Here is a 15193-nt window from a genome sequence, read left to right on the forward strand (position 1 = left end):
CGCTCCATTGGACGATAAGTGAAATGTTCAGCGCAAAGTGACTCAGTTCATCAAGTCGTCAGGTCTTAACGCATTTTCTCTTAGCGTCTCACTAACGTAACTGCTGTGAAAATGATGTTGCTTGACTTTCTAACAGGTGTTCAACGTTTTTTTTATTCTCTTCTCTGAAAGAAAACGGATGTGCTAACATTCAACACTAGGATTGTTGCAAATACGCAGGAGTTTGAATTAAACTCTAAGTATCGGTATGTCGTGTGTTCTTGGGATGTTTTTTTACACCCAACAACTAACTGTCGATCCTGTTTTCTTTCTCTCTCCCCCATTTTTTCTGGCTTTTCTTTTCACCCGTGTTGCTGCCGGAGTTGGTCTGTTTAAAAAGGGTGTCAGGGCAGTGCAGGCAGTTAGTCGAGCAAGTAGGTTGCCTTCAAAGTATTTTTGTTAAATGTTGTGACCGTAGTTACTTGTCGCCAGCAGCCCAGAACTGCCACTGGGATCTGGGAAAAGAAATACGAAGCCTGACTGCACTTTCCTTGGCTTACGGAGAGTGTCCGTAGCTCACAGGTAGAAGTTCAGGTAATCTCGCTCATCGCAGAGCTCGTAGACAGAAAAAAAAAAGCATAAGCAGAATAACAGAGTTCAGGTCACAGGATGTTTTAAAATCTTTAAAAGAAAAAACTCGCGCATTAGCACTAGAGCTGCTCTCAAATGCTTAACAGGACGCTCCCGTACAGGTTTCACAGAGCCGCACTTTTTTTTTTTCTTTTTGCAGCTGTCTTGCGATCACTTAAAAACAGGCCTGTACTTGTACGCGAATAGCGCTCGTATGAATGCAAAGACTTCAAGCACGCACTAGCCAGTTTGAGCGAAGCCTCTACTTTTGCTGCTTGTTGGCAACTATAGTGAGCGAACCCCCATGGGATGTATGCTTACCCTATCAATTGAATCCCCGTGCCCAAAGCCTGCTTACCATCGACGGCCGCTCCTCGCGCTCGTCCCCCCCAATATCCTGGCTCAAGAGCCCAAAGTGCAGTCAGGCGGCGTGTCCTTGTAACTCTGTTTCAACGTGTAAATGTGACGTAACTCTATTGCTTGCCAGAGGCATGCCTTCCTGTCAATGTCGCATGTCCTACCCTTCCACACGTGCACGTCCACCGTTTCCTAGCGCGTCTCGCATGCCGATGTCTGCCTGCTTGCGATCGCATGCGTTCTGACTTCCAGCCTTTGTTGTACGGTGTGCGCTCTGCCACGGCACTTCGCCACATGTTGCGTTGTGTCGCATGCAGCATATAAGCCCACTGTTTGTACCGAGGACTGTCTGTTTCGCGGCTGGTTCCGCACCACCTCGTCACTGTCTGTGCCCTTATTTACCATTAGCTACTGTCGCGCTTGTACGATGGTCCGTCCCGGCGACCTGTGGAGTACAGTTAGGAGAATAGGCGCCGCCCAGACTTAGGAGCAGAAAGTTTACATAGTCGGAACATAGGGAACAAAGATGGGGCATGCGATTTTAGCATCGCAGAGAACGTGAAAACAATAGTTTATTCCTCATTGCTCGCTGCGAAAAGAGGAGGGGATTGTTATTAGCGTAAAGATTTGGGTAGTGTACACAGTTGGCAATTAAGGCAAATAGTATGGAGAAAATGAGGCGGGGGCGGCGCCATCTCTAAACAAGTCTTCGCGAGCAGGCTCGCCGTTTAACGGCCGTCGGCGCTATTGCTTGCTTGCAAGCGTTCCGAGCACGATCTTACTGGTGCGGCATAGTTTCGAGTAGGGATACGGGCACCAATGCACGGCCCGAAGCACCAGATCTGTATATCACACCACACATCGCTTTGTGGATTAGTAAAGAATCGTGCCAATATAGGATGCCTGAAATTACACGATGAACGCAGAAGACTGCCTGCGTGTATTCTTAAAGGAAACAAGTGAGAAAAAAAGGCATGCGCGTAGTACGTCCTATCACAAAAGTAATATACCTGTTGAGCAAAGCCCGAAGCTGTCTTGCAGCTGAGAATGGGTGGAAGATGAGGCAGAGATAGGGGGAGTCTTCTAGTGCAGCATCTCGAATGACGTTTACCTCTTGACAGGGGCCCTTTTTTCATGCATTCGAAAGTCAAGCTTCTCTGTACTGATTTCAATAAATAATCTTTATCGCCTCCGCGCGGATATTAAGAGTTGATGGCTAAGAACGCATACTAAACGTGCCCTTACACGGATCGTAATAAATTTGTGCACCACATTTCTTTGGCCGCAGCTGTTGTGCGAAATAACTGAGAAATGGGAATCAGGGCTTATCGAGTGCACGGTCCACCACCGTTGTCTACGACTGAAGCTTTCCTGCTAGCGATTTCTTGGGGCTTAAAGAAAAAAAAAACTTGCTCATAACTGGTCACGTTGCCAGCAAACGCGCCGAGTTAGGTGCTCCACCACCGCGTCCACGACGCATGCCGTTCGCCGGGTGGTGGTTGCGTTGTAGACAAAAGTGGTTGGCGCCGTCCGCCCAGCGAAGCCAAATTATTTTTACATGTATCTCTTAAGAAGGAATTGTAAGTTAATGCGAAGACCGTCCGACCTTCCCTGTAAAAGGAGTTCTCAGTTTTGCGCGCTTAGGGACAATGGCGTGCATAGGGCAGAGTGCACGCCTATTGAGCTCCTCGTCAAGAAACGCGTACCAGTGACGAAAAGGTGCCCTTTTTTGTGTGACTTTATTCTCTGCTCTCTCTAGCCTGTGTTACATTATCGTGCGTGTTTCACTATGCATGTGTCCTGTCTTTAACTGCTGCAGTCTTCCAGCAGGCATTGTTCTTCGGTAGTACTTACCACTGGCACAACTGTGCGGTAGTAACGTGGGGTGGTTGTCTTGTTCACTAATCCACAGATGAAGGTCTGCATAACTCCAATGTTCCCACTTTCACACCACCCGAAATACCCAAGAGAGTCAAGCTACGAGGTAGTCATCCTTTCACTAACATCTACTGTTGTAGTATGCATGCTTTCTGTTTTTGTGAAGTGCTGCTCACCTGTAGACGTGCTCTATTTCATGCGAAACAATGAGCTCGTCATCATTTATTTTTCTTGTTTGCTATTTTAGCACAGGCAGAGCATTAGTGCCTGTCTTTATTTGTTTTGCTCTCTTCCTGTCTACTTCACACTTGCACATCGAGGATCACTTGTTGCCGCAGTTCTAGTCGTCTTCTGTGTGCCGTCTTCGGCGACTATAGTGTGGCCATTGCGTAGACGTTCTCTGTGTAACTGCACAGTTCGCAACCCCTCGGAGCAATCTGGGCACGCAACACGGTACTCACGCTGTTTGTTAAAAACTGACGAAGCTGAGTGGTGGCCTACTATCGGCACCTGTATTTGGAACAAGTTGACTCAGGCACCGTCGCACTGTCCCAGTTACCAGTGGCAAATATGTGCGGTCTTTTTTTTTTATTCTTGCGCCAATTCAGTAGCCAAGATGACGAGAAGAAGAGGCATAAGCGCTCTTCACTGGAGGAACACTGGTGTGTTTATGCTTTGGAAACCTGTGCATCGAGTCAACTCTTTCCGCGCAGTTGCAATCATCGTAATGAAAGCGGAATGACACAAAAGCTCTTTTTTGTCGCTTACTAAATTATGTTGCGATTGGATACTAAACGGTTTGCTTCGTGCTGTAAAAATCGCATAATTCATCACAAATTACCGATATCTTCGTATCGGCATGCAATGGCAAAATTGTCGCGTCACTTATTAGCCACACTGCAGTTGTACTTCTAATGCCAAAACCAAGCAATGAAAGGCCAAGAAAAGCGCTGAATAAAACTATAGTCGAGCCTGGATATATCGAACACAAATATTTCGAATTATTGGCTATATCGAACACACAGATTATCCCCTTGGAAATACTGTGTACAATTATAGGACGGTCGCGCACTCTATCGAACTCTTAGTTCGCTGGTCGTTCGATATATCGAACTGCGTGCTGTGCCCCTGCAAGTGGCCTTCTCCTAACGGCGCCCTTCGATCACTTCTCGCGCGCGGAGACTGGTCAGCTCCCTAGCCTTAGGCACTTGCTGGCAGCGCTACCGCTGTAAAACCGTGTGGCGATGTGAGCGTGGGGTGTGCTTGAGGGCGGCTTTCGACCTTTTGTACTCATTTTCCACGCCACATTGCTGTCATGCGCTTAAGCCAACTTAATTAAACTTGGCTGCATCCCTCGTCTGGCGTGCTTCGCTTCCTAAGGGTTTGCGCTCAGTTTAATGAGTGATTATTCTATTTATAGTGTACTGGTAACAGGATTGATCATCTTGTAACAGGTAGTGGCTAGTTCCTAAGAACCGTTCGCTGCGGCTTCGATGCGAAGCAAGCGGGTTAGGCCTGTAGCAACGCCTAGCGAATAGTCCTTCCAGCACGCCAGCGGACGGCACGATTTTTATACATCGAATGATCGATATATCGAACTATTCTCGACCTCCTTCGAATTCGATATATCCGAGTTCGACTTTCTGTTAGGGAAGAGTGCGCTACTACTTAGAAAGGTGTTTGAGAGATGGGATAAAAAGGAACTGAGCTCCGATGTTTCTTGAGCAACAGGATTCTTAGTAGCTACAAGCTTGGGACGTGCGAACATATCGACCTGTGCTGAAAAAGCGAATCATGTTTTTGTAAATTCGCGTTTAGTGCACTTTCGGGCACTACATCATTATGCAGAGAGTGCGCCTTACGCACTCAAATTAATGCTTTTACTAAAGCCGCGAATTCTTTCCCTTGATGTTTATGGCTGAGTGACTGGCTTTAGTAAACTTGAGCTGCTGAGCCAAAGCGCGGCGAATTCAAAACGCTTACTGCCATCAACATATTAATCCAGCGTAAAGGAAGGAGGATACTAAAAAACACACAATACAGGACGGACGCTGTGTTGTGTGTTTGCTAACCCAGACCACAACCCTGATTCTACTGCCATTACTGTTGCAGTTCCGCAGTTGATAACGATGATTCTCTGCGGAACAGAATTGATGCGTGCGTCTGCACTGCTGGGAATTCCGAGTTTATGGCGACGTGCAGGTTTACGTTAGAATTGATAAGAACCGTTTTTCGGGCTTTTTTTTTTCGACTTCTGCGGCAACAGAAAATGACAGGGCTGCCTTTAAGGCAAACCTGCGTCGTTTGCTCTGAAATTTTCTCTTGTTCGCGTCCAGTCAGCTGCAGTGGTGTTCGGTATTCCGAGCCAACAATCTGAGCTATCCCAAATTTTGTTATTGCAGTGAAACTGCACGCAGGCGCATTTGCCTTCTGGCTTGGCCCGTATTGATCATGCTTGAGAAGTCCGCTGTTGAAACCCTAAATTATTATTTATTCAATAAAAATCAGCCTGGCTGTACAGTTTAATGCTCGAAATAAAAGTAGCGAGAGTGCGGAAGTTGGTGCGAGCGTTTTCCTTTCATGCGCACTGCTCCGTATGCACACCGCCCGCTCGTTCTATCTGAAAGTAATTCCAAGTGGTTCTGCTTTGCGAATATATGCCTGATGAGCAGATTACGCCGGAGGAATTTTGCAGAATTACCGTCAAAATATTGCTCAGCCGATACTTCCCGGCTACAGAAGAGGCGCTCTTTTTTGACAGTTCATTACGAACGGGCTGGAGCGTATCAGTTTTTGAGTGGAAAAGGCTCAGCAACATTTTATGGGGTTATGTTTTGCCTCAGAAACTGCAAGAACACGCCGTGCCTGAATAGATGGTATGCCACCAAAATTGTGCATTAGGCGACGTTAACGCTACATGGGTGTACAATCACAAAAAGATACATAAAAAGAAAAAACTAGCCTCGCTGACATGCTGTTCATGCACAATCGAGGTGTGCGTGTCCGAATATTTATCATCCATCATAAGCTTGCTTACTGCAGCAATAACTGGTACTCAGTCTAGCGCTTTATGCGGCTGCTTTTTAGAAGCTGTAGCTTGCGGCGTATTCCAATCGGCGATCCAGAGCTGATTCCTTAATCCGTGAAGTAGCAATATTTCTGGGGGAATCTGGTCACCATGCCGTCGCGCTCCAATCTGAACTCAGGATCCAAATCCGAATCGCCCATTAAAACACGTTGTTCGGTTTTGCGGAGCAAGAAAAAACTTGCTCCGGATCGCTGATTGGCATGCGCCATTAGGCAACTAACTTTCACAGCAGGCACCACTCCAGAAGTTTGGTGGCGTGCGCGCCTTCCTATATAATTGGCAAGCCAAGCGTAGCCATTGGATTGTGAACACAGTGCGGCTCCTTGTAAAATTCTTGCTCAATGCTTCGGATAAGTAAGAAATTATCGATGAATTTGTAATACGTGCGTGCAAACAAATCGTGATTTACAGGATAGGGGGCAACTTAAACGTTTAATCTGCCAACCTACAGACTGCTGAGTACAGATTTTGCCGGCAACACTGCTTGTTGCGTGCTTCCTAAAGGGAACCCATTGTTGCGCACTTTTAATTTGGCAAATGGCATCAGGCATCCGAGTTGTTCACATGTAAAACACTGCTTTGTGCTTGATAAACCTACTGGCAAATGTTTATTTTTGTGTTGATTTGCACGTTCTATTTTGTTTTATTCACCTAGTTGAAGAAGAAAGCTTTACCTACACGGGTATGTTCATTCGCATATACTTGACAGCACTGCCACCCTCGCACGTTTTCTTTTTCCGGACTATACGCCTGCCACTTCTTTGATATATCTTGTACATTACGAACAACTTCACCCTCCATGTAGAGCAGCAATGTCAGAGCAGTTAGTTTGCATCTCCTTAGAGTTGCATGCTGGCCATGTCTCTCTAGTGACTGCATTATTAGGGTTGAAGAGGCCCTACGTTTAACGTTACCGCATCCGGAATTTGTTGGCCTAATATGCAAATCGTAGTGCGTAAAGTTAGAACAGCAGCGGAAGCTCGCAAAGGAAGCTACTTTCAGCGGCCAATTTCTTCGTCTGTGCTGGCAGCCTTGTTTACGTTTAATGCCTTCGTCGAGATTATCCTTGATCGCAGTTTTATTTTGCCCCTCCCTCCCCCCCCCCTCTCTCTCTCTCTCTCTCTCACACTGCATTTTGCATGTTTCGACACATCTATGGCCCGACTAAGACTGCCTGGTTTCTTACACATAACTAAATGCTGTGCATGCTCGGTGCGTGAAATGTGCGTTACAGACTTTCACACTGACCCTAGAGAGCTGACGGCGTTAACGAACTCGGTTCATTAGTATAAGTCTAAACGTTGTCCTCCTCAGGAGGCAGCTTCAGGAGGCACTGAACTGAGCCTTTAAATTTGCACAGGTTCAACGTTGGAGTCCTTTGCAAAGAACTTCACAGCGGATGTTTTAGTGCTACTCTAGGCAAGTGCGGTATAGAGTCGTGCCACTGGACGGTGGCCGTCCCCTGCGGCCCCACTCCGCGGCCCATTGTGCCCAGTGTGCATAGTCCAGAAACACTCTTGCAATTTAGTGCGCAGTCTTGTCAAATAAAACGGGATTCAGGAGTTTCTCACTGCTGGGTGGGCAAGACGTAAACCACATAAGGGTGCAGGAGTTCACATTTTGGCGAATAATTGTTCGGGCTGACTTTGTTCTTTTTATTATTTTTCAGAACTTTTTGAACTTTTTATCAAGTATCAGAAAAGGTACTGATATTTCGCGCCCTTCTGTTTAGAGAAGCGCTCCCTGGCTTTAAAGTGGATAGAGAAGTTGCGTTCAGGAGGCTTTTGGCCGCGAGTTTCTAATTTAGCGCTGAAATAAATCGCGGCCCATAACAGGCAGCTCTTGAATTGAACGCCTCCCTATTTTATTCGGCCTCTGTGATTACAAGCAGGTACCGTCCTTGGACCTTGTAGTAAAATTACACCTAACGCGTACATCTGTTGAAAAATTCAAAGCCAGCACCCGTGTGGGTTCCCTACACTAGCTTCAATAATGTGGACTTCGGATGTAGTGCAAAGACTGTCAAGCGCTAATTTTCAGCGTGAACTCCTTTTCTGAGAGTGTTTCACCTACTGACCCTTTCGTAGCGTTTCTTGCGGCACAGCAGCAGCCACACTCACGTACGTCGGGGCTAATGTGTTTTCTTTTTCTTTGCGTGTGCGCCTTTCGGTGTGCCAGCAGGTGGTTTTAACGTTCGCTGACAGCGGAAACTCTGTCGCCATTATTTTGCTGACGATGCACAGACGGAGAAAAACCGAATAACGTTTCGTAAGTCTCGGAGTGACCGCTGCAATTCTGAGACAGGCTGTTTTGCTTTTACTTTGTTCCCCATCCCTTGCGCATGCTAGTCGAAAGCTGTCTAATTGTGTAGCTCATAGGACGGTGGGGCTGTCTTGCTTGCCCAAAGGCCCCGACAAGAGCCTCGAGGGGGCGGTCTTTCAGCAACCTTTCTTCCCTTGCTTTTCGCCCGCAACCAGCCACCCAGCCTCAAGTGGGCAACAACAACGACCAGAACCGCGTGAGCTCTGCGCCGAAGCCAAAGCCAAGTACAAAAAAACACGACCAGAGCAATTCGCTGACATCACCCAACGAGCGCGGAGGACGCTCTGCTCCCCCCTCCTACGCCAGGTGAGCTCCGCTCGGACCCCTTCCGCCAACAGAAAGACGTGTCCGCTCGTGCGTGAACTGGGCAGCCCATCTTTACGCCTCAGTTGTTGCCGCGCGCATGATCTGTTGCACAGCCTGAATCGATCCGTCGGCGAGAGGGTCGGGTTCGACCCGGGCGCAGATCACCACGGAGCCTGGCCGCTTGGCTGCTGCGCTCGTAACGTCGAAGAAACCCCGCCACGCGAGTGCTAGTTGAAGGCAAGCGTCCGCTGTTCCGTGACTCCTTGCCGTGCACGAGCGAGGGCTGAAACGTCGCGAACGCAGTCTGCTGAGCCGCTGCCAATGCTACTTTGGCCGTCTCTTCATTTTGACTGAGTTCTAAAGCTAGTGAATAGTCGAGCAATTTTTGTTTCTGCAGTGGATGCCTTTTTTAAGAAATGTTCATTCGACTGGCTAGTCTTTTTCCTAGAGTGCTCACTGGTGCAAAAATAAGCTCCCTATACCATCATTCTGCGACCCTCTTTCTGTGCGGAAAAAAAATCGGAAAATTGCACGCTTTCTTTCAAGTCGACTATGGCTTGGCTGTTAGCGTAAGAAGCGAAGCTGTGGAAAACATGGATCACCGATCGCTGCCGCGAGTGTTGAGCCGGGAGTTTCATTGCAGCAGGCGCTATGAGCGCAGCAGGCATCCTCGCTTAACAACATGGCTTGCATCTCTTCTCATTGTCGCATCGCCTTTGCTTTTACAGTGACTATTGCGGTGTTTATAAACCTTGTACAAATTCACACAACCCGACGCAAGCTGAGTAACGATGCTATCCCCTAGTCGTTTTTCTCATTGCCCTCTTGGTGGCTCAACATGAACATACTTTAGTATGGGCTTATAAAAAGAAAGAAAAATAGTGCCCTGCCCGCACCGCCAGTTGGCACAAAGGGCATAAAACAATATAAAATAACAAATGTGGGCTGAAGGGAAGAAAACTTTGCATAGCGGAAAAAAAGACGGGTTGGGCATTATCTACCACTATCAGTGAAACGAGGCTGAGGGAGGGCCCGGCTCAGGGGTCTTTGTTTATTTCTGGTTCATAGTTATGAAGTCATACACTCTGTAATATTAAGTCTACAAATAAATTGCAAAAATCGAGGTATTAACATGCCTATTCATTGTATTTAACAATCTCTACAAAATCGGGGTATTAACACGCTTCTTGATGGAATTTACACAATATCTACAATCTTCAACAGTAAGCGGTAAACACATTGGTCTCGAAGTAATGTGCGGTGTTGGGCCTAACTATTTCGCCAGAAAGTGTTATGATACTTCGCGAAACCTTTCCATAGGGCAGCGACTAAAGTATAATAGGAATGACCTCAGTAAGCCGCGTCGTGTTCATGTGGGTGGTGAGCGCTTCCGTTTCTAGTTCACGTGCTTTGCATAGGTTAACTACAACACAGAGTCTTAACAGATACTGAACCGCAATGCGAAATTCACCAGGAAAGGATTGCCACGCCATGGTCACGAACAAGGCGTGTTGGTGTCGCTACCGCAGGCCAGGAAGCCACTATTTGAAGCTGTTATACCGAAGACATCCCACGCTGTGCGCCTGCTTTTTTTTTTTTTCGGATAAATTAAAGCTGAACTCTTTGAGGTGGTGCCTTGGCTCGTATTCTGCTCCTAAATCGGGTTGGAAGCGTGACCTCTTGAGCCCTAGGTGTCATTACTGTTGCTCTGTGTGAAATGGCGACGGGGCATCGTAAGCGAGAGTGTGATTGCTTTGTACAGGTGCGTTTCACCTTCTCGTGGGCCAGGCACTTGCGACGGCAGTCATTTTGACGTTACGCCGAAGTTACGTGTTGAACTGTTTGACAGTAAGAGCTTCAGAGAGCCAGGAAAGAACAGACCACTGGCCCGGTTTGCCGTTTCTTGGCGCTCAGATGCATTACGCACGCAGTCACTTGCAAAGTGTTAAGAGTGCCGTACACCTTTTCTACGGCTGAGACATGTGGCGATGAACGAATACTGATGGGAGAGAGAGAGAAAAAAAAGAGTTGCTGTCCAGCGAGCGGTCCAGCCTCTCGAGGGTCGCGCTAATTTCCTTGCCGATATGTTATACTGAGATGCATATTATACCCTCAAGCTATCCACGGAGGTATAAACTCCTTGTTGAAAGATGTGAGCTAACTTTTGTGACAAACACTGGACACACCCTGTCCCTCCACGGCAAACGTTCTTAAGGCCTAAGGGTTATTTCTATATTCTGCAAAAAAAAAAAAAGCGGTCATGAGAGGGGTATAGCATTTTACAGTGCATTTTGCAGTGTACGTGGCGAATGCATCATGAAAGAGTACCTAAAGCAACACAGATCTTCATCTTGTTACATTGAGAGTGCTAGCAGGTAACGCAGGTTACTAAAGAGATTAAGAAATCAGTGTCTTGCTGATTGCTAAGCCAGCAACAGCGAGCGTGCTGTTTCGCTAGCGGGTTTCTATTTCGTCCCGACTGGGGCGCGCCAAAAGCTCCGTGGAGAACTGAAGGATGAATTCCGCCTGGTTCTACTTGATCTTGTAGTGTTCCCTTCGAGAGCGGTTTAGGAAAGTCACTGCCACCGGCAACTGCGCTCAAAGGATCGAAATCAACTTCTCCAATGTCTTCAAGGTGCGCGGCTTTGTGCGCTGAGCCACAGATAGCACGCATTCGTGTGCCGCGTTGCACTAACCACGATCTGCCGACACTTTTGTATTATGCCTACGAATGGTCCGCAGTGTCTTCGCGAATGGTGCGTAGGCACTGCGACATCCTGAAAGCCATTCTCGGTGGCTGCTTTAAGGAAGCGCCAGGTATGCGTACCGGTATAACTGGCCCACTTCGAGGAGCTTATTTTATTTATTTATTTATATTTATTTATACATACTGCAGCGCAATTTATATGCGCTATGGCAGGAGTGGGAAAAACACAAAATGCAAGGAAACAAAATGCAGCAAAATGTACAAAGTGAGAAATGCAAAAAAGTTAAAATCACAAATGAAATATCAAATAAGAAAGGAACTGTTAACAACAGGGTAAGAATACACAGCTATTATGCGTCTTCAATGGCAGTGACAAAGTTTTGAAATGGACGAGAACGAATGGACCCAGGTAAAGAATTCCAGGCTTCTATTGAACGGGGAAAAAAACTGAATTTGAAAAAATTAGCATGCGCAAAATACGGTATCAAATTAAGCTCGTGATGACTTCTTGTAGATGATAATGGTGCAAAGTTAATGTAGTGGTTAGCTGAGAGCCTTACTGAGGAATTGACAACACAATGTAAGAATTTTAATGATTCAGTGTGGCGACGGGCAGACAGCGTGGTTAAATTCTGCTGTAGTCAACGATTGCCCGGCAAGCTAGGTATATAAGGCTGGTCAGATATCCTATAACCCGAAGGCAAGGGACGTGGAGTTGTGTGCACCCTGGTGCTCGCTGATTTTAGCGTTCTGGCGGCCTTTCAATTTTTTTTTTTTTTTACACAAGCGTCATGAACATCGATGAGCTCAGGTGGTTATCATGTCGGGAAAAATATGTCCGACTGGAAGTGTGTCAGGTCCGCGGAGCTGGCTAATTGATGCCAACTTTGCGCTCTGCGAATGCTATTATTCTGCGAGGAACGTATCACTGAGATAACGAGGAAGAGCGCGCCGCTAGTGTTGCTCAAGAAATAGTGTTTTTCAGAAACTTGGGACGCGCCAACATATACAGATGCGATACATGTGGTTTCCCTTTTTCTCATCCGCCAGTACGTTTCTCTTAATTTCTATTCTCATGAGTACCTTTCAGGCGTGTTTCTTTCCCGACACAAAGACGTGCAGAAAAGGTACTGACACAAACTGGGCGATCTTGCTCGCCTTGAAGCAGGCCTGTACAGCTACCTTCGAATCACCGCAGCGGCAACGGCAGCGAGAGCAGCGTCAGCTTTCTCGAACACCGTTTGAATATTCTTTCTCTTCCGTTTCTGCCGCATCCTTTCTCGAATTTGCGCACCTTCTGAGCACGAGCGTCTTCTTCACACACGATCACTCACTCACTCACTCGTTCACTCTCACTGTCACTTGCGTGTGTGTGAGATGGCGCGTCGAGACTCGAGGAAGCCTCCGCTCGCTTTGTCTGTTCTTTGTTTTTTTTTTCTTCTTCCTCACTGGGGTGCACTGTTTTTCTCTCTCGTAGCGGCCAGTGGGTGTACACGCACTCACCCGCACTGCGCGCGCGTGTGTGTGTGTGTGTAGCAGCCAGGCCGCGCGCAGCCTTGTTCGGACGCACTCGCGGCCACCTCACAGCAGATTTTTGTGTATGTTCCCCTCTCTTTGCAGTCCTGTCTCTGACACTTCCCACGTCACGCGGACGGCTGCGCCCGACATGTTTGCTGGCTTACACCTTGCCTATGAGGTCAAAAAGCTCATGTATGCTTTCCTTTTCTCACTTTCTCTCTCTCTCTCTCTCCTTCGTTTGACTGCCTCTTTCTCCTCCTGCCCTTTCGCTGGCCCCTTTCTCTTTTTTTGTCTTGTTTTTGTTTTTTCTTGTACGTGCACTGTGCAGGTCGCGGCGCACGCATGACGCTCACGCTGTGAATGCTTCTCGAACCGCCACGCCCTGTCATTTCTACGACTGCCTTTCCGCAGTCTCTCCACGCTATGGTCTCCACACTCGCGCACACGGCAGGCATCTAGCGAAAGCATAAGTCCTGGATGGCTTTTTTTTTTTTTTTCAGAAGCACATCTTTTTTTTTTATCGTGCTGGACTATTTCCTGAGTCAAAATTTTTGTCTTTGAGCTTTTTTTTTTGTGAGATACAGTCTGACCTATGTAAGTATTGTGAAGAGCTTTACTATTCATCCAGGAAAGTTCCTCAGTTTTTCAGGCGGTCAAGGAGCATTCAGTTTGAAAAAAAAAAAAAAGCAATCGGCTGCCATGGTTGCTTGCTTCTCTAGTGTCCCGCTGCTGATGCCCATCTTTCTGTGCTCCGCTAGTTTTTGACCGTTGCTAACAAACGGATGTTTTTTTGCGCCCATTTGCGGGCATGCAAAGTCAAAGAGCTCAGACTGCTTTTTTACCGTTGCAGCTATTTACCAGCCGGTGACGTCTCGGCGTCAGCTTTGAAACGCTGACAAGCATAGCGTTCCTAACGGAGGGCCTTTACGCCACGCTGCATGTGCTACCACCTTTGCATGCACTGCTCAGAACAGCAAACGCTTAACCTTGCATCGCCGCCTGTGCTCACCGTTTTGCTTACAAAAGCCGCTCAAAACACAAACGTGCAGGGTATTGCACCACATACTACACGAAACAAATCATGGCAGTGCTACACTTGCGTCAGATACATGGTTGCCACTTACATTCTTGCGGGCTTCTCTGCCTGGAAGCGAGGAAACCAAAAACTCTCCATTGTAACGGCGCGATTTCTACGTTGTTCGCAGTTACTGATCCACACCTTTTCCCTGCTGCAGCCTTCCAGAAGAAGTTTAAATACGGGCTGCCGCCAGTTGTCTCTTCAGCATTGCGGCATGGCAGAAACCCCACGTTGCTAACAGTATTTTGCCTTTAGTGTCCCTTTAATCGATGTGTGCGCTCTCTCTGTATATTAGCACATTGGAACAACCAGTGTATATGCCCAACGAATCAGCCTTGGTGCACTAATACAGCTTTTGGCCGTACTGCGCATAAAATCTTCTCAGCGTTCCGCTGCGCCCCTAGACTACGTTAGCTTTTTCAGAACTGCACACGGAGCTCATAAACTCAAATCACCATTGCGGCGGTAACATTAAATTGGATACTCAGTTTTCAGCAGCAGCGGATTTCAGTTTCGTCGTGTCCATGTCTGTGCATTACTGCGTACACCAGAATGTCTGCGGCTACAGGCACTGGGTGAGATAAGTGCCCCACTTATCAATCAACAGTCACGTCTTAGCGTCTATAGCCATTCTATAGTCACGTCTATAGTCACGTCTTAGCGTCTTAGCGTCTATAGGAGGGCAGCTATAGCCATTCGAACTTGCGCCCTCTAATCGGCTGTACCATGATTTACATGAAAGCAGGCATGCTAAAAACTGGTTGCGCTCTGGTTTACCACGCTGCTATGAAAGGTCCCCAAGAACGACACAGATAACTGCGCCGAGAGAGCCGCCAAATACGGGCAGTTCGCTTTCCGCATTCGTTGCGTACGCGCCGCTGGCAGTAGCCGTCAGGGGTGCCGTAGTTGTTCAGTACTGCATGCTTTCCCTGGAAGAGCTCTTGACCAGCTGATGCGGCGAGCGTACTTCACTTGCCTCTGCTGTGCCAATGTCGAGAAGTGGCTTCTTTTTCAATGCATGTTTTTTGCTGCTAATGCACCGATAAGGGGATCGTTCGAATTCGGCTGCCCGTTCTGGAATCGAAAGTGACGCCAGCTGAAAATTGACGATCGAGTGCAGTGACAAAAAAGCCAGCAACCACAGCAGCATTAACACTAAGGGAATAATGACGCACTAACGTTTTCCCTTGACTGCACATTATTTTTTCGGTTTCACGTTCACGTAAGCAAATAATTTTAAGCTTGAGAAGGTGTCGGTTGGCTGCATAGTATTGAGTAATCACTCCCGTATTTCAAACGTGCTCCACCACCTTGCGGTATCCTCTAAGCA

At 47.4% G+C, this 15193-nt stretch overlaps 1 protein-coding gene across 3 annotated transcripts in view; it reads left to right on the plus strand.

Moving 5' to 3' along the window:
- slo (calcium-activated potassium channel slo) overlaps window positions 1–15193 on the plus strand; it is a 159252-nt gene that overhangs the window by 127121 nt on the left and 16938 nt on the right. For 2 of the 3 annotated variants that reach the window (XM_089581985.1, XM_089581986.1), the window contains 5 exons: window positions 354–413; window positions 2879–2950; window positions 6588–6614; window positions 8410–8560; window positions 12888–12977. In XM_089581985.1, coding sequence (XP_089438111.1) covers window positions 354–413; window positions 2879–2950; window positions 6588–6614; window positions 8410–8560; window positions 12888–12977 — 400 coding nt within the window. The remainder of the gene's footprint in view (window positions 1–353; window positions 414–2878; window positions 2951–6587; window positions 6615–8409; window positions 8561–12887; window positions 12978–15193) is intronic. The other variant, XM_089581987.1, reaches the window with a different exon arrangement.

The sequence above is a fragment of the Amblyomma mixtum genome, chromosome 3 (assembly GCF_055824585.1).
Source record: "Amblyomma mixtum isolate Tamu chromosome 3, ASM5582458v1, whole genome shotgun sequence".
Classification (NCBI taxonomy): Eukaryota; Metazoa; Arthropoda; class Arachnida; order Ixodida; family Ixodidae; genus Amblyomma; species Amblyomma mixtum.